The sequence below is a fragment of the Pelophylax lessonae genome (assembly GCF_965119305.1).
Source record: "Pelophylax lessonae genome assembly, chromosome: 6".
Taxonomy (NCBI): domain Eukaryota; kingdom Metazoa; phylum Chordata; class Amphibia; order Anura; family Ranidae; genus Pelophylax; species Pelophylax lessonae.
The window spans coordinates 249418901-249439326 of record NC_138773.1 but is presented as its reverse complement, the minus strand read 5'-3'; the positions used below and the strand labels follow the sequence as shown (position 1 = coordinate 249439326).

Below are 20426 nucleotides of genomic sequence, written 5' to 3'. Positions count from 1 at the left end.
TTGCATGACATTGCTAAGGAATGTAAAAAAAATTCAGAAACTATCATGAGTATCAATGGAGGTGCACAATGTGTGCATCGACACAAACAAATACCCGTGCCTCTGGAAAATGACATACAGTATAACAACAATCTAGTATATTGATAGTGTGAAAAATCAATGTGACATGTCACAATTGCTTTATATTCCAAACCAGTGATGACTTTCATATCCTTAAAGCCCACCTACTATAATAAACCTGCCCACCTGGCACACCAAAGCCTCAGTAATGATTGATATGATCTGAAATTCCCTACAGATATATTGCAGACAAGAAAAAATATGAAACATTAATACTTTCACACTTTGTGAAGTCATTCTAGCACAATAAGAAATAAAGTACTTACATACATCTTGTTGAAGTATCCAGGAGATATGAGAGCAGATTGATAAATAACACAGAGAAAACGAAATATTCATCATGACAAATAGTGAAAAATTAAAGATTCCAAGCAGCATTAATTATGCTTGTGTAAGATGAATAGGACCTCTCACAATTAATGAGGACATACACCTTTGTCCAAGTTTTATACCCACCTGTGATAAATGCTCCAGTGCTGACAAAATACATCATGCAAACATTTCAGTTAACAGCATGTTAATAGATTGACATATGAGGATGAACAAAGCCTTTAATCATACACATTGCACCACTCCCAAGATTAGTTTCCCATATACATCAAATTAGAGGAGAAAGTGGAAAGGAAACAGCAAAGTCAGTACCACAAACAGCTTGTAAAGGAAGCCAAAACAATTTTCGATCAGCTTGGCCCAGTGGGAAAAATTATGTTGCATGGCCATTATGATGTAAAAGGCCTTTTGAACCTAAGAGCATTAACACGTTCATTATGTCAGGCAATAAAAAGGGATATGATAATATGAAAAATGCTGAACTCCTAGCAACCATATAGATTTCAGTTTACTTGAGTCAGCTCAGTGGAAGTGTTATATGGTTTAGATATTGTTTGTGTGGTGCTTGTGCAAAGTTGGTGACTTTGCACATTTTCTGGATGCCATAGAGAATAATCCCCTAGGACACAACAATGTGGATGCCCATGAGGTTATTGGGTTGAAGCATAATTGCTGCTTCCTTTATGTACCAGAAATTAGCTCACCCTGCAGGGCATAGAACAGCTTTTATACATTCCCTTTTCTTCTGACATCTGTTTTTTATATACAGTATACAGTATGGTGGTGGATATTTAAAAAAAGGGACATTTGCCAAAGGTTAATAGAAATTAACAACTGAAGGGCTGAACTAGAGAGTCTCTGTTTACTATAGCACAGTTTTCATACATTGTAACATATAAATAATTATAGAAGATAAACAGTGATGTTACTCATACAAACCAATTAGAATATACAGTACTTTTCAATAAAATTATGACACATAGCTGAAAATGAATTTACTGGTACAGGTTACTAGACCGTTGAACACTTTATTTTTAAAAAATGTCCCTTATTCAAAGTAGAACTATGAGCAAAAATTGTTTTTAATTTGGATAAAGTAAGAGAGGGTTATAACCCCTGTCCGATTTTTTTTTTTTTTTGCCATCTGTACCCCATTGGGGAAATTTATCTTTACTTCCTGTCCCATAACAAAAACAGGCAATGAGAGGAATGTGTATGTAATCGCACTATACCATCATAATACCATTTCTTGTAACTCAAACAGATCAAACCCAAACAGAATCACACAACCTCTGTTTTAAAAGTGCATGAGAAGTGCATTTAAAAAAAGCATTTTAAAGTTATACAAATACTAGTTTTGCACTTTGCACTTTGTATAGACTTCACCATTCACAAACTTGGTACATTTATACAATTGTGTGCACCTGCAGCAATTTATGGTGTTATAGATTTTGAGTTATGTTTATTTTATTCATTCCATTTGTCTCACAGAAAAGATATGTCTCATACACTTTTAAACAGAGGTTGTGTTATTCTGTTTTGGTTTAATCTGTTTAGGTTACAAGAAATGGTATTATGATGGTATAGCGTGGTTTCACACACATTTCCTATATATAATTTCAGTTAGTAACTGCAGCTTGGTATTTAATACACGGATTGCATGTGTTGTTTCATTTTGGCGCAGATCACGTTTGCTTTATAATGAGAGGAAATCCCTGCAAATTAAAGGAAACCATTGAAGCCCCCCAGGTCACCAGAACTAGTGTCCCCATTGGAAGATTTCTCCTGTATTACTGTTCTGGGGGACAACCCAAAATTTTAGATTTTCTTTTACTTTCATCTTCAATGATAATGCTAAACAGGACAAAAAGAGAGGGTGAATCTCCCTAACGAGGGCACGAAAAGCAATAAAAACTGACAGGGGTTCTAATCCCTCTCCACTTTGTCCAAAACTAAAAAAAAAAGTTATTTTTAATTATGCTTTAAAGCCTAACTCTAACCAAACTTTTCTCTAATTTTGGATAGAGATGGAATCGAGGTTTGAGCCTCTGTCAGGTTTTTATTGCACCTTTTTCTCTGTTAGGGAGATTTTTCCTGCCAGGAGTAGAAGAATGCAATCTCTCCCACAGAAAGAACAGGAAATCTCCCTAATAGGCTAACATACAGAAACTTAAACCTAAATACACAGGATGACTGGATTTGGGCGTCACGCATATGGACTGCTTGCATACAGTATATTGATGGACTGTTTTGCTCTCTGCATTTTTTCTATATGAACTTTCCATGGATGGTTATGAAATAATTTATCTTGCATGAATTATGCTTGTTTAAACACTTTACCTGTTTTAATTTGATTGTAGTATTGATACACTAGCACTTTATCTGGATAGCGCAACACTTTTTTTTTTTTGTTTGTTTAGAAATCAAAATCTGACAAAAATTCTAGCTCTCTACTCTATCCAAAACAAAAGAATACATTTTTGCTGGAGTTAGGCTTTAATATATAATAACGTTATGGAAGTATTATTGGTATCTTTTTACTTTCTATTTAATGATGTTACATAGGAAGTAAATAAAGATCAATAGTCTAAAATTATAAAAAATATTACACATAACTAACATTTACCATAAAAATGAATTGACCGTAGAAATACAAGGCCTTATGATCACTGGCCTTTACAGGCGTTTGTGATTTTTTTTTTTCTCAGCATGTAATTAAAATCTGACAAAAACTGTAGTTTTCTCTCACTCTATTCATAACAAAAAATAAAATATTTGCTGGATTGCATGTAAAAGCATCTCTATGTTAGTCTTTGTGTCCATGCACACATTTACAGGCGTATTTATTAGAAGAAAGTGTTTACAAGCTGAGAGAAAAGCCCATCACCAGTACATTCAGGAGAGGAACATTTGAGCAGAAAAATGCTGAACGGCTTAAATGCTAGATGCGTTTAGGCTCATTTGCATGTTTGCACTTTAATGCATTCTAATGGCCAGAATGAACTAATATTGGCCAAGAGAATGCATTTATGCGTATATGCATGAACACACATAAACACGTGTGCAATATGTGGCTTTCACTGCATTTTTTAAACAGCTTTCCTACCAGGAAAAAAGGTGTTCAAAGGGGATGAGAAAATGTTCAGTGTGCATTAGACCTTAAAATTATTCAAACAAACTTACAGTAAAAAAAGCAGCACGAATAGCAAAGATGAGGTTCAGAGGGCAGTAAGCTTTTTTGTAACCAAAGTAAAACTTTTTGTAAACTGAAATCTGATTGGCTAAAATGAGTTGCTGCTCTTTGCACATTATATCATTCTACCTAAATTGAGTAAAACAGCGATAATATATTAATATTATGATATACAGGCTAATCTTTATTTACTCCCCTGCTGTAAGGTCTTACCTCGTGAAACCTAATGATATTGATAACCCATGCACACAGGCCTGCAGCTGCAGAGGATTTTGTACGCACAAACTCTGGGTTAAACTCAGGATCCCTCAGGTAATCATCTTTTATAGCTTTGACTGTTACATCGGGTATATGTTCTTTGTCAAAACTGACCAAATTCTGTAGGAATTCATCCACCTATAAAGAAGCATGTACTGTATATTAATCTATAAAACTACTTGTAGTTCTTATCTAAACATTTATAGACATATTTTTTATGATGCTTGAGAAATTATTAGCTATGTTGTGGTTGAAAACCATACTAATGTGATCCAATCAATCATTTTATTCAGGGAATAATGGTGGAATGTTTGCTTTTGGCCCACTTGCACAGCTAACTAACTTAGCTGGTGCCATGGCAAGATTCTGGAGCCCATTTACAATGTAAGCAAACACTACCTAATTTTTCTCATGACCGATTTTGATCTCAACTGCTGCTAACTGATGAGTTTTGCATTTTAAACTCATCATAAAATATATTTTTATAAGAAGATTAGCAATGGAAACCCATATACTTGTCCCTGCAAATGTTCATTTTTAACATAATGCTGTAAAGGAAAGGTTGGTGGTGACACTGACTGCAACATATTCTTAACCATTTAAGCCCCAGAGGATTTGGCTGCTCAAAGACCAGGGCCTATTTTGCGATTCGGCACTGCAATTGTCCATTAAAAGAAGATAGGTTACACTCACATTTTTCAGTGTCTGCCTGATACTAGGGATCTCTGCCTCGTAACTCCTACAGGTGCTCCAAAAAAGACATTGAATGACGAAACTAGTAGGGCGGGGCTAGGACGCAGAGGAAACACCGCAGGTTTACCATACTCCACGCCTTTGGCTCAGAGATACAGCCGAAGTGTAAGCGCTACAAGGCGGAAATCCCTAGTGTCAGGCAGACACTGAAAAATGTGAGAGTGTAACCTATCTTCTTTTAATAAAGATTGTGATTTTAAGACGGAATTACACTATTTTGGGTATTCTTTCTCCTCTCACACATTGTCCTCATCCTGCAATATTGGAGAAGCAATCAGCCCATGAAGGATCAAAGCTGTAACCATCATGCTGGATAACATTTAACAAGTGAATTTGCTTGTTTATAACTTGACCAGCTCTATATCTGGTGGGTCAGATTTAGTGGAAACGATGGAGCACATATGGTGTGATTTCTTTATGTGTGATCACTGAGGATTATTTATTCATCGATTGGATTTCATCACTATTTGCACATTTTTTTCACTTGGGACTTTTTCCTAATGGACTATTTATTGATTACCTATTAATTAATTCTTATTCATTCATTGGTTGATTTTTAGAATTTGTTCGAGATTTTTTAGTGATTGATTGCACTCGCAATTTTAGGATACACATTCCAGTTTTTCGATGAATTATCACACTTGCACTTTTTTGGAATTTTTTTGTTTTATGTTATATATTCAATTTTTTACTTAATGACAAATTAGCACTCTATTTGGGAGTTACCTATACATACAGATCATCTTTATCTATTTTGCAAGATATAACATTGATTATTTTTTCAATTGATTGGCACTTCAGCACCTTTTTTATTTGGACACTTTGGGAGTTATACATATTTCTCCACTCACAGTTTATATATCGAGATATTTTGAGAGTTACACAAATTTGGGCTGATCACATCATTCCCTGTCTATAAAAAGTATAAGCATGACAGCAAAGGAACTAGTATTGTCAAAAGAAGAGTTTAGCAATGGCAGCCTCCGTTATTCTGTCATGACAGATTCCCTTTAACTACATCTACTTTTCTCCAAAAATCTGAGTGCCATTTAGCTTGGAATGTTGCGATGTATGTAGATGTTCAAGCACATGCATACATTAACATGTGAAGTCTAAATTATTTTGTGTTTCTTAGCTTATCTCCGATTTTAGGCTCCAGTAAACATGACCCCTAATAATAAGGGACATAACATGTACAGTAGCCAAGACCACTGAACAGTGCAGATGTAGCAAATTGGCCTTAAAAATGATAAGGTAAATAGCAAGTGAAATGGCCTGACCTTTATAACAGGTGCTCTCTCCACATAACACAGTGCGCACTTCATGTATGGAGATAATTGTGGCATTAGGTAAGGGTGAAGAGGCATTTCCATCTCGTGTTCTTTTTACCATTATTACTTCAGGAAATGCTGAGCTGATTATCTGCTGCTCATCCACTCGCAATGTGACAAGTGACAGCAGCAGAAGTTAGTGGAAAAGTACGTAGCATATAGGATAAAGGTCTACATAAAGTAGGCTACTGGCCTTTTTTCAGCAACTAAAATAGATTTGCAAACATATTTTTGTGTGGAAAAAAATGAGTTGGGTCAGTGTAGTAATCTCAGCAAAAAACAAGCGAAAACTGTTTATTTTTTCTCATTTAGCACCAACATATTTAGCAGCAATTTCGCCAAACCACTTACACGAGTCACTGCCCCTTAAGGAGTTCAGAAAGTTGCCATCATGATCATCTAAGCTCCTACCACGAACTGGATTTGTTGAGAAACCAACTGTTACCAATTCCCAATCAAACGTGTCTAAAGGAATAACTGTTGTGTTTGGCATTGCAATCAACTTGACTGTCCCTTTCATTCTCCATCACTGCAGATTGTTTGCTACAGGTAACTAAATCAGTCTCCTTCAGACTCCTTGATCATGAAGCCAAGTACCCTTACCTTGCTCATTAATACTTTTGCAGTTTTCCAACTTCTGTCTTTGGGTATTTTGCCATTAGGAGATAAAAGCACAAGAACGGCAGCAGCCACATTGGTGACAGCGGCTGGTGGATTTGGAAATGTTCTCAGCTCTGTAAGGTTTAACTGGATAAGCAAAGACAAGTCATTTAGGACATATTTTGTTACAGAAAAATAAAACATAAAATAATCACATACAAGGGTGTGAAGGTACCCGATTTAGAGTGTTCAGAGCTGCATTGGCTGCCTGTAGAGCCGGTTCTGCTTTGGCCAAGTCATCTGCAGATTCTTGTTGCTGCTTAGTTATCTCAGTTTGGAGAGCAGCCACCTAGAGAATGATACACAGAAAGATATACAATACACACTAAGGCTGGGTTCACACTGTGTGCGGACGCGGCTTACAGCAGAGGTCTGGTGCCTCCCTGTTCTCTGTTTCAGGGATGAATCAGGCCTGAATTTTTGCCTGAATTCGGACGTGAAACTGAGCCAAAGATGCACAAGACCTTGTGCAATTCGCTCTGCGGCCACCCTGGAGATGTGTGAATGGGCTCCATTGAGAGCCGGTCACAGTCTCCTGTCATGCGAATTAGATGCAGAGAAACCTACATCCAATTCGCATCAGTGTGAACCCAGCCTTAAAGGGGAACCCAAATGAGCACTGGTTGTACCTAAACAGATCACATGACATAAATGCATGCAAGCTCATAATTCTTTTTGTCAAAAGGTAAAAGTGAAAACTGGCGTAATGCTAAAAGTTCATGTATAACCATCCCACAAACCAAGAGGAAGAGGAAAGAAAACAATGGCTTATGCGCCATAATTCATTCACCAGCCAGTGGTAGGGATAGATTGGTAGAAAAAAGGCTGATAAATCTGCAAATAAAGTTGTGGCATGTTGCCTGACCTTTTTTGTTTGTTTTTTTAAACTGCAATAACAAAAATGATGTAACAGATAACTGTTGACAAAAGGGTGGGGTTTGTATAAAAATAAATAATGATTCACATGTGTCCAGATCAGCATATCCCCAGTGAAGAAGACAGCGGATTATTCTCTAACCACGCAGATGTATAAAGTTCTATCACTGTAAGCACTCACCTATGAAGATTGGATGAGCAACAATGACAATCAGCTGATGACTTCATGTCCAAAAAACATGTTTAAAACCAATAGAACAGTTTTCTCATGATAGATCTGCTGTGAAATCATACTTTAAACAAGCCTACCCTCCAGGGACCCCTGCACACCCTGAGGGCATCAAATTAGCAAGAGGTTTTAAATATTCTGACACGTCTTCTCCGTTACAGATCATCTCGGGGGGATAAATTGCTAGATGAAGCCACCAAAATATTCAACATGCCTCAAGTCAAGATATTAGCACACAGCATACTGAATGACAATTTTAATTCTTTTCAATCTTCCTCTGAAATATGTCAGTTTAATTTAAAACTAAACCACTATAAACTTTGGAAAATGTCCTTTACGTTACCCAGACATGAAGCAAAGCTTATATGGGGCATTTCCATCCATCACCCACATTCAAAATGCCAAACCGTATTGGTATGGAATTTTTTCCTATAATTACAATGTTAAAGGGGAATGATGTTAACAGTTCAAAAAATTCTCTGTGACTAGATAATAAAGAATCCTGGATGAATTCCAGCTTTTAGTTTTGGACAGAATGTGGAATGGTTAGAACCTCTGTCAGGTTTTTATTGATGTGTGCTTTCCCTGATTTTTAAGTTTAATCCCTGATTAATTGTAAGGTTTAAATGGTTTTATTGCTGTCTGAGTTCTCAGTGAGGAGATGCTCTATCACTTCCGGTTGAGTAGAAAATATTGGTGCACAGTAAGTAGTTAAGTTAAATCCTCAGCAGGGTCATAGTCTAGGGTGACCAGGTTTTTTTTAAATGAAATCTGGGGACATATTTTTTTCTATATTGGCAAATGGCACAGGGCTACATAATACATAGAGTGCTGGGCACAGGACTACATAATACACAGAGTGCTGGGTACAGGACTACACAATACACAGAGTGCTGGGCAGAGGACTACATAATACACAGAGCGCTGGGTACAGGACTACATAATGCACAGAGTGTTGGGTAGAGGATTACATAATACACAGAGTTCTGGGTACAGGACTGCATAATACACAGAGTTCTGGGTACAGGACTACATAATACACAGAGCACTGGGCACAGGACTACATAATACCCAAAGCTCTGGGCACAGAACTGCATAATACCCAGAGCACTGGGCACAGAATTGCATATTACACAAAGCACTGGGTACAGGACTACATAATATACAGGAGGGTGTGAGGCATAGAGTGCAGGGTTCAGAGGTTTGATATGCACAGAGGACACTTTCGCCCCCACATCCATAGCTCACCTCTGCATCTTTCACTCACAGATTATCTCTGCAGCCACCTCTTAGCCCTTCCCCCACAACATGCCCTGTCTACATTAATCCAGCCCTGAATCCGGGGACAAAACCGGGGACAGACTTGGTCCAGGGAGAGTGTCTTCTGTCCAGGGATGTCTGGTCACCCTATCATAGGCAGCTATACAAGATAACAGGACTTCTAGCACTCCCATGCACTACTAAAAATAAGAGTTTTTTTCACTGCAATTTGTGGCTCTTTTGGAGGCTGCTCCTCTCCTGTTTTCTTTTCACAAGGGGGTTGATTTGCTACAGAAGCAGAGGCTGTTTACTTAAAGTAGAACTATAGGCAACATTTTTTTAATTTGGATAGAGCAAGAGAGGGTTATACTGCTGTCAAATTTTCTTTCGCCATCTGTGTCCCATTGTAGAGATTTCCCTTCATTTCCTGTCCCATAGCCACACAGGAAGTGAGAGGAAGTCCCTGCAAATTAAGGGAATCCCTTGGGGATCCCCAGGTCACCAGAACTAGTGTCTCCATTGGAACATTTCCTCTCTTTTACTTTTCTGAGGACAACCCAAGATTTTTGGATTTTTTTACTTTCACTTTCAATGATAATGGCAAATAGGACAAATATTAGTATTATTATTATACAGGATTTATATAGCGCGAACAGTTTTCACAGCACTTTACAATGTGGAGGGGGACAGTACAATTATAGAACAGTTCAATACAGGAATAGGAGGGCCCTGCTCATGTAGCTTACAATCTAAAAGGAGGGGAAGTTGGTACAAAAGGTAATAGCTGCGTGGGGATGATCTAAAGAAGGTGACTCGGGTACAGTTCTGGTGGAGGTGGAGGTGAGGTAGGCTTCCCTGAATAAGTGAGTTTTCAGGAAGAGAAGGACAGGGTAGGTGCTGATCAGACATACTGGGGCAGGGAGTTCCAGAGGATAAGAAAGGCTCTGGAGAAGTCCTGGAGGTAAGCATGGGAGGTGGTGAGACGGGAGCTAGAGAGCAGGAGGTCTTGGGAGGAGCAAAGAGGGCTATAAGGGTGATATCTCCAGATGAGGTTGGTGATATAGCTGTGGGAAATGTCGTGGATGGCCTTGTATGTTGTTGTTAGTATTTTGAATTTTATAAGATGGGGTAGGGGAAGCCAGTGAAGGGATTGGCAGAGAGGAGCAGCAGTCACAGATTGGTTAGTAGGGTTATTAGTCTAGCAGCAGAATTCATAATAGACTAATGGGGGATAGCCTGTGTAAAGGTAGGCCAGTGAGGAGGGTGTTGCAGTAGTCAAGGCAGGAAATAACCAAGGAGTGTATAAGTTATTTTGTGGTGTCGTTAGTCAGATTACAACAAGCACTTTGGCATATGTTGAGGGACCACTGGTTGTGCCGTTGATGCCATTGGTAAAGTCAAGGGGATGGGATTGGGGAGGAGGAAATATCACAAGCTCAGTTTTAGAAAGATTGAGTTTGAGAAAGTGGTGTGACATTTACACTAATATGTCGCCCAGTAAGTTTGTGATATGTGAGGAGATTGAGGGTGTGAGTTGAGGAGTGGAGCATTGAGGTGGAACTGTAAGCCATGGTAAGGCTACCAGGGAAGAGGTAAAGAGAGAAAAAAGTAGGTGCCCAAAGACAGAGCCTTGGGGTGTGCCAACAGAAAGAGGAAGAGGAGCAGAGGAGATAGTGCTGTATGTGACACTGAAAGTGCAGTGAGGTAGGAGGAGAACCAAGAAAGAGCAGGGAGTGGGGTTTGTTGAGGAGCAGTGGGTGGTTAACTGTGTCTAGTCTCACCAACTAGTAAGTCGTTGGGGAGTTTAAGTAGGGCAGTTTCAGTGGAATGTTGTGGGCAGAAGCTGGACTGTAGGGGATCGAGAAGGTTGTTGTCAGTGAGGTAGGAGCTCATATAGTTGTGGACAAGGTGTTCAAGAAGCTTTGAGGCAAACAGGAGCCGGGAGATTAGTCCTAAGTTATTCAAACAGACGGGGTCCAGTGAGGGTTTATTTAGTATGGGGGTAACCAGTTCAAGTTCGAGCGAGCAGGGAAAGGTGCCAGAGGAGAGGGAGAGGATGAAGATGAGGGTTAGAAACTTTAGGATAGAGCGGGAAGGCAGTAGTATTGTGAGGGGACAGGTTTCGAGGGGACAGGTGGTGAGGTGGGCTGTGGAAAGGAGATTGGCAACTTCTTCTGTGGTAACAAGGCTGAAGGAGGAAAGTATTGAGTACGGTTTTGGACCTGGTGTTGTCAGGGTACCAATAGCAGGATGGCTCTAGGACCCAGTATCCGTCAGAATAGGAGAAGGGCTCTAGGACCCAGCATCTCCCTCAGCCCCTCACCTGGGCCTTTATAAGGGAGCCAGCCCTTCTCTAAGTGCTGTTTGATCTTCAGCTTCTACCAACGTCTTGTGTTTCCTGTGATTCCTGGTTACTGACTCGGCTTGTTACACCTCCATCTCCAGCTTGCTTCCTGACTTTGACCTCGGCTTGTTTAATGGATCTTCTCTGCCTGCTACCTGTCCAGACCTTGGCTACCACTTGACCTTGTCTCCTCCACTACCCACCTGGCATCGAACCTTGGCTTGAATCAACCACCCTCTGTCTCAGCGATCCTAAGTACCTGCTTCATCTCACAGGTGCCACCTGCCTGCAGTAACCCCGGAGCACAACAGCGGTATCCCTGAACCCTTTTCTGCAAGCAACTCTGCAGGTGACCTGTGCGACTTTGGGCCTAACTCCTCCTGTCTCATCTCCAGGGGAGTTTGGAACTTAGCTGCAAGGGAAGCCCTCTCTCCATTGGCCTCCAGCACTTGATACCTGATAGGTGTGCTGGTTTGGGGAGGAAGCTGGGCACTGGATATCTCATCATGAATTGTGTCGATTTTGTTTTTGAAATAATTGGCAGTCTCCTGGAGGCAGTGGGGGGTGAAATAAGGAATTAAGGGTAGAAAAGAGTTGACGAGGTTTGGATAAGAGGGTTTTGATGAGAGTGGTATAGTAGGTTTATTTAGTAGAGTAGAGGCAGGAGTTATATTTGAGAAGGGCATATTTATAGAGGGTGAATTTTTGCAGGGATTTGGTTTTACACCACGCTCGCTCAAGAACACAGCTGCATCTCTTGAGACTTTTGATGTTGTCTGTTTTCCTGGGTTGTAGCAGACGATGCCTGGTTCTACATGTAGAAAGAGAAGCGAGTGTGTCCAGGGAGGATGATAGTATGTTATTGTAGATGGAAGTGGTCAGGTCTGGGCAGGAGAGTGGTGCAATTTTATCATAAAGGCAGTCGGTAGCAGAATAAATAGGGGAAGGGTTGAGATGGTGAAGGTTCCTGTGGGTAGCTGTTTGCAGATTGGCGGCATGTGAGGTAGGAGACAGTGAGAGTGTGAAATGGATAAGGTTGTGTTCGGGGAGAGGAAAGGGGGTGTTAGAGAGGTTGCAGGGAGTACAGAGGTGGGAAAATACAATATTGAGTCGAGTTTTTCCATTGGAGTGAGTGGTGGTTTGCGTCCATTGCATCTAAAAAGAGAGGTTGAATCTCCTTAAAGGGAGTACAGACAGTAACTGAAAACTGATAGTTGTTCTAATCTATCTCCTTTCTATCCAAAACTAAAGAAAAAAGTTTTGTCCTTAGTTATACTTTAAGATGGCCATAAACAGATAGAAATTTGATCTGGTTCAGCATAAACCAGATGGATTGAAATCTATGTATGGGCAGTCTGGTTGTATTGAAGTCGCTCTAACGATCAACCTCAGTACAACCAGCCTGACTGCCAGCACCTATAGGTGCCTGCATAGATCATTCAATTCTGATGGCTGAGTAATAGGGTTGAGCGAACGCCTAGATGTCCGTGTTCGACGGGTTCGGCCGAACTTTAAAAAAAAGTCCGGGTCCGTGTCCCGGACTTTTACCGAACTTTTCCCGGACACCGAACCCCATTGAAGTCAATGGGGACCCGAACTTTAAGGCACTAAAATGGCTCTAAAACACCAAAGGAAAGGGCTAGAGTGCTGCAAATGGCAGCAAAACGTAATTAAGAGCATGACAAGTGCTCTGCAAACAAATGTGGATAGGGAAATAACTTAAAACAACAAAAAAAAAACAGAAAAATAAAACAATGTTCTTCTTCATCTCTGAAGGACGAGGCCCATATGGAGTAGGAGGGAGGTTGAGGTGGTGGTGGATGTGGCGGTGACATAGGCGTGCGCACAGGGTGTGCTGGGTGTGCCTGGGCACACCCTAATCACCTAGGGCACATAGCATTGCCAGTGAGGAGATGGGAAAGATCTCCCTGGGACCTGCTCTGCTCTATTTCTCCTTGCCTACAGGTACATGGCCCCGATACATTACTCTCCCTGCTGGCAAACACATGCATGTGTATTTCAACTTTGGGGTGCACACCTTAATGCAATAGGCTGCGCACACCTATGGGCGGTGTAGGTGGAAGCGGCGGTGGAGGAGGACCAGGGCCGGATTAACAGCATCATGGGCTTGGTGCTGAGGATTTTGAAGGGCCTTAAGGGCCGTGCCTTGCCATGCACCCAGAGGAGGAAGGGTGCAGCCATGCATGCCTAATTCAACATGGGATGCTGTCTCTGAAGCCCATAAACACATCCATGCATCGCCAACTGTCCCTCCTTGTCCGGCCTTCACGCTGTGTGGGGAGGTTCTGAGGGTGCTGCCTGGGGAAGCGAGCATAGAAGCCAGACTTCTGTGTTTACAAGTGACAGAAGAGCGGTAACAGTGAATATGGCCAACCCGGGGCCTATATAAAAGGTAGGGGCCTGGAGCTGCAGCTCCAATAGCCCCTACATTAATCTGGCCCTGAGGAGGAGGACGAGGTAGCCAACACTGCTTCTTTTCAAAAATTTTAAATGAGGGTACACCCCAAAAGAGTGAGAAAGAGCAAAAATGGAACAATGGGTGGGTAAGGTCGGTATCCATTGCTATTCTGCATAAGGTACGGAAAAGTCCCGTGGGATCCATGCCTGGTTCATTTTAATGAACGTGAGCTTGTCCACATTGTCTCTGGACAGGCGGCTGCGCTTGTCTGTTATAACGCCCCCAGCCGTGCTAAATACCCGTTCAGATAATACACTGGCTGCAGGGCACGCCAGCACCTCCAAGGCGTAAAGGGCAAGCTCAAGCCATGTGCCCAATTTGGAGACCCAGAAGTTGAAGGGGGCAGACCCGTCATTCACTACATGTAGGCGTGTGCACACATACTGCTCCACCATGTTGGTAAAATGCTGCCTCCTGCTAAGACGTTCCATCTGAGCTGCTGGTGCTGCTGTTTGTTGTGGCGTGCTGACAAAGCTTTTCCACATTTCGGCCATGCTAACCCTGCCTTCTGAGGTGCTGGCGGTGCCCTGGTTGCGTTGGCGACCTCCTCCTCCTCCTCCTCTGCCTTGTGCTTCCACTGTGGCCCCGCTGTCAGATGGGAATGCCAGCAGCATGGCGTCTACCAGCGTGCGCTTGTACTCGCGCATCTTGCGATCGCGCTCCAGTGAGTGAATTAAGGACGGTACGTTGTCCTTGTAACGGGGATCCAGCAGCGTGGCCACCCAGTAATCAGCACAAGTTAGAATGTGGGCAACTCGGCGGTCGTTGTGGAGACACTGCAGCATGTAATCGCTCATGTGTGCCAGGCTGCCCAGAGGCAACGAAAGGCTGTCCTCTGTGGGAGGTGTATCGTCCGTGTCCTCTGTATCCCCCCAGCCACGCACCAGTGATGGCCATGAGCTGGCCTGGGTGCCACCCTGCTGTGAACATGGTTCCATCTCCTCCTCCAGCTCCTCCTCCTCCTCATCCTCCTCATCCTCCAGAACTGTGCCCCTGCTGGACAATTGCGTCCCTGGCGTTTGCGTGTGCAGGAACCCACCCTCGGAGCCCCTTGCGAATGACTGCCCTGAAAGCCTTGGAAATGTTACCTCTTCATCCTCCTCCTCCTCCTCATCCTGTGCCACATCCTCTTCCATCATCGCCCGAATTGTTTTTTCAAGGAGGCATAGAAGTGGGATAGTTAAGCTGAGAACGGCGTCATTGCCACTGGCCATGTTGGTGGAGTACTCAAAACAGCGCAACAAGGCACACAGGTCTCGCATGGAGGCCCAGTTAAATTAAATAGCGGAATAGAAAATATGATCCAAAAAAAGTGTATGTATATCACACGTACACAACCACACTGGGCCCCAATTACTATTGTTTGTACCCCTAAAAGGCTAGATGAGGAGTAGGGGGGAGTATGGAACAGGCAGCACCCTCAAACCTTCAGAAGTATGAGATGAACCCCAACAACTTGGAAAGGTGGATCTCTCTCACACGTACCGACACAGACTATCCCCCAATTTAACTGATCCCCAAAGGTTTTTGATTAAATAGCGGAATAGAAAATATGATCCAAAAAAAGTGTATGTATATCACACGTACACAACCACACTAGGCCCCAATTACTATTGTTTGTACCCCTAAAAGGCTAGATGAGGAGTAGGGGGGGTATGGAACAGGCAGCACCCTCAAACCTTCAGAAGTATGAGATGAACCCCAACAACTTGGAAAGGTGGATCTCTCTCACACGTACCGACACAGACTATCCCCCAATTTAACTGATCCCCAAAGGTTTTTGATTAAATAGCGGAATAGAAAATATGATCCCAAAAAAGTGTATGTATATCACACGTACACAACCACACTGGGCCCCAATTACTATTGTTTGTACCCCTAAAAGGCTAGATGAGGAGTAGGGGGAGTATGGAACAGGCAGCACCCTCAAACCTTCAGAAGTATGAGATGAACCCCAACAACTTGGAAAGGTGGATCTCTCTCACACGTACCAACACAGACTATCCCCCAATTTAACTGATCCCCAAAGGTTTTTGATTAAATAGCGGAATAGAAAATATGATCCAAAAAAAGTGTATGTATATCACACGTACACAACCACACTAGGCCCCAATTACTATTGTTTGTACCCCTAAAAGGCTAGATGAGGAGTAGGGGGAGTATGGAACAGGCAGCACCCTCAAACCTTCAGAAGTATGAGATGAACCCCAACAACTTGGAAAGGTGGATCTCTCTCACACGTACCGACACAGACTATCCCGCAATTCAATTGATCCTCAAAGGTTTTTATTGAATAGCGGAATAGGAAATATGATCAAAAAAAGTGTATGTATCTCGCACGTACACAACCACACTAGGCCCCAATTACTATTGTTTGTACCCCTAAAAGGCTAGATGAGGAGTAGGGGGAGTATGGAACAGGCAGCACCCTCAAACCTTCAGAAGTATGAGATGAACCCCAACAACTTGGAAAGGTGGATCTCTCTCACACGTACCGACACAGACTATCCCGCAATTCAATTGATCCTCAAAGGTTTTTATTGAATAGCGGAATAGGAAATATGATCAAAAAAAGTGTATGTATCTCGCACGTACACAACCACACTAGGCCCCAATTACTATTGTTTGTACCCCTAAAAGGCTAGATGAGGAGTAGGGGGGGTATGGAACAGGCAGCACCCTCAAACCTTCAGAAGTATGAGATGAACCCCAACAACTTGGAAAGGTGGATCTCTCTCACACGTACCGACACAGACTATCCCCCAATTTAACTGATCCCCAAAGGTTTTTGATTAAATAGCGGAAAAGAAAATATGATCCAAAAAAAGTGTATGTATATCACACGTACACAACCACACTAGGCCCCAATTACTATTGTTTGTACCCCTAAAAGGCTAGATGAGGAGTAGGGGGGGTATGGAACAGGCAGCACCCTCAAACCTTCAGAAGTATGAGATGAACCCCAACAACTTGGAAAGGTGGATCTCTCTCACATGTACCAACACAGACTATCCCCCAATTTAACTGATCCCCAAAGGTTTTTGATTAAATAGCGGAATAGAAAATATGATCCCAAAAAAGTGTATGTATATCACACGTACACAACCACACTAGGCCCCAATTACTATTGTTTGTACCCCTAAAAGGCTAGGAGTAGGGGGAGTATGGAACAGGCAGCACCCTCAAACCTTCAGAAGTATGAGATGAACCCCAACAACTTGGAAAGGTGGATCTCTCTCACACGTACCAACACAGACTATCCCCCAATTTAACTGATCCCCAAAGGTTTTTGATTAAATAGCGGAATAGAAAATATGATCCCAAAAAAGTGTATGTATATCACACGTACACAACCACACTAGGCCCCAATTACTATTGTTTGTACCCCTAAAAGGCTAGGAGTAGGGGGAGTATGGAACAGGCAGCACCCTCAAACCTTCAGAAGTATGAGATGAACCCCAACAACTTGGAAAGGTGGATCTCTCTCACACGTACCAACACAGACTATCCCCCAATTTAACTGATCCCCAAAGGTTTTTGATTAAATAGCGGAATAGAAAATATGATCCCAAAAAAGTGTATGTATATCACACGTACACAACCACACTAGGCCCCAATTACTATTGTTTGTACCCCTAAAAGGCTAGGAGTAGGGGGAGTATGGAACAGGCAGCACCCTCAAACCTTCAGAAGTATGAGATGAACCCCAACAACTTGGAAAGGTGGATCTCTCTCACACGTACCAACACAGACTATCCCCCAATTTAACTGATCCCCAAAGGTTTTTGATTAAATAGCGGAATAGAAAATATGATCCCAAAAAAGTGTATGTATATCACACGTACACAACCACACTAGGCCCCAATTACTATTGTTTGTACCCCTAAAAGGCTAGGAGTAGGGGGAGTATGGAACAGGCAGCACCCTCAAACCTTCAGAAGTATGAGATGAACCCCAACAACTTGGAAAGGTGGATCTCTCTCACACGTACCAACACAGACTATCCCCCAATTTAACTGATCCCCAAAGGTTTTTGATTAAATAGCGGAATAGAAAATATGATCCCAAAAAAGTGTATGTATATCACACGTACACAACCACACTAGGCCCCAATTACTATTGTTTGTACCCCTAAAAGGCTAGGAGTAGGGGGAGTATGGAACAGGCAGCACCCTCAAACCTTCAGAAGTATGAGATGAACCCCAACAACTTGGAAAGGTGGATCTCTCTCACACGTACCAACACAGACTATCCCCCAATTTAACTGATCCCCAAAGGTTTTTGATTAAATAGCGGAATAGAAAATATGATCCCAAAAAAGTGTATGTATATCACACGTACACAACCACACTAGGCCCCAATTACTATTGTTTGTACCCCTAAAAGGCTAGGAGTAGGGGGAGTATGGAACAGGCAGCACCCTCAAACCTTCAGAAGTATGAGATGAACCCCAACAACTTGGAAAGGTGGATCTCTCTCACACGTACCAACACAGACTATCCCCCAATTTAACTGATCCCCAAAGGTTTTTGATTAAATAGCGGAATAGAAAATATGATCCCAAAAAAGTGTATGTATATCACACGTACACAACCACACTAGGCCCCAATTACTATTGTTTGTACCCCTAAAAGGCTAGGAGTAGGGGGAGTATGGAACAGGCAGCACCCTCAAACCTTCAGAAGTATGAGATGAACCCCAACAACTTGGAAAGGTGGATCTCTCTCACACGTACCAACACAGACTATCCCCCAATTTAACTGATCCCCAAAGGTTTTTGATTAAATAGCGGAATAGAAAATATGATCCCAAAAAAGTGTATGTATATCACACGTACACAACCACACTAGGCCCCAATTACTATTGTTTGTACCCCTAAAAGGCTAGGAGTAGGGGGAGTATGGAACAGGCAGCACCCTCAAACCTTCAGAAGTATGAGATGAACCCCAACAACTTGGAAAGGTGGATCTCTCTCACACGTACCAACACAGACTATCCCCCAATTTAACTGATCCCCAAAGGTTTTTGATTAAATAGCGGAATAGAAAATATGATCCCAAAAAAGTGTATGTATATCACACGTACACAACCACACTAGGCCCCAATTACTATTGTTTGTACCCCTAAAAGGCTAGGAGTAGGGGGAGTATGGAACAGGCAGCACCCTCAAACCTTCAGAAGTATGAGATGAACCCCAACAACTTGGAAAGGTGGATCTCTCTCACACGTACCAACACAGACTATCCCCCAATTTAACTGATCCCCAAAGGTTTTTGATTAAATAGCGGAATAGAAAATATGATCCCAAAAAAGTGTATGTATATCACACGTACACAACCACACTAGGCCCCAATTACTATTGTTTGTACCCCTAAAAGGCTAGGAGTAGGGGGAGTATGGAACAGGCAGCACCCTCAAACCTTCAGAAGTATGAGATGAACCCCAACAACTTGGAAAGGTGGATCTCTCTCACACGTACCAACACAGACTATCCCCCAATTTAACTGATCCCCAAAGGTTTTTGATTAAATAGCGGAATAGAAAATATGATCCCAAAAAAGTGTATGTATATCACACGTACACAACCACACTAGGCCCCAATTACTATTGTTTGTACCCCTAAAAGGCTAGGAGTAGGGGGAGTATGGAACAGGCAGCACCCTCAAACCTTCAGAAGTATGAGATGAACCCCAACAACTTGGAAAGGTGGATCTCTCTCACACGTACCAACACAGACTATCCCCCAATTTAACTGATCCCCAAAGGTTTTTGATTAAATAGCGGAATAGAAAATATGATCCCAAAAAAGTGTATGTATATCACACGTACACAACCACACTAGGCCCCAATTACTATTGTTTGTACCCCTAAAAGGCTAGGAGTAGGGGGAGTATGGAACAGGCAGCACCCTCAAACCTTCAGAAGTATGAGATGAACCCCAACAACTTGGAAAGGTGGATCTCTCTCACACGTACCAACACAGACTATCCCCCAATTTAACTGATCCCCAAAGGTTTTTGATTAAATAGCGGAATAGAAAATATGATCCCAAAAAAGTGTATGTATATCACACGTACACAACCACACTAGGCCCCAATTACTATTGTTTGTACCCCTAAAAGGCTAGATGAGGAGTAGGGGGAGTATGGAACAGGCAGCACCCTCAAACCTTCAGAAGTATGAGATTGTGTTCACTGTACCCCACAAAGATTGAGTTCACTGCACCCCACAATGATTGTGTTCACTGCACCCCACAAAGATTGTGTTCACTGCACCTCACAAAGATTGTGTTCACTGTACCCCCCAAAGATTGTGTTCACTGCACCCCACAAAGATTCTGTTCACTGTACCCCACAAAGATTGTGTTCACTGCACCCCAAAAAGATTGTGTTCACTGCACCCCAAAAAGGATGTTGTTCACTGCACCCCAAAAAGGATGTTGTTCACTCCACCCCAAAAAGATTGTGTTCACTGCACCCCACAAAGATTGTGTTCACTGCACCCCAAAAAGATTGTGTTCACTGCACCCCAAAAATGATTTTGTTCACTGCACCCCAAAAAGGATTTTGTTCACTGCACCCCAAAAAGGATGT

The 20426-nt window shown here is 42.2% G+C and overlaps 1 protein-coding gene across 1 annotated transcript in view; it reads right to left on the bottom strand.

Moving 5' to 3' along the window:
* Positions 1-20426, bottom strand: part of LOC309558730 (dynein axonemal heavy chain 11-like) — a gene marked incomplete at both ends in the record, with an annotated part of 1130439 nt that overhangs the window by 355803 nt on the left and 754210 nt on the right. The window contains 3 exons of the mRNA XM_082261779.1: positions 3857-4039; positions 6589-6732; positions 6821-6934. Coding sequence (XP_082117905.1) covers positions 3857-4039; positions 6589-6732; positions 6821-6934 — 441 coding nt within the window. The remainder of the gene's footprint in view (positions 1-3856; positions 4040-6588; positions 6733-6820; positions 6935-20426) is intronic.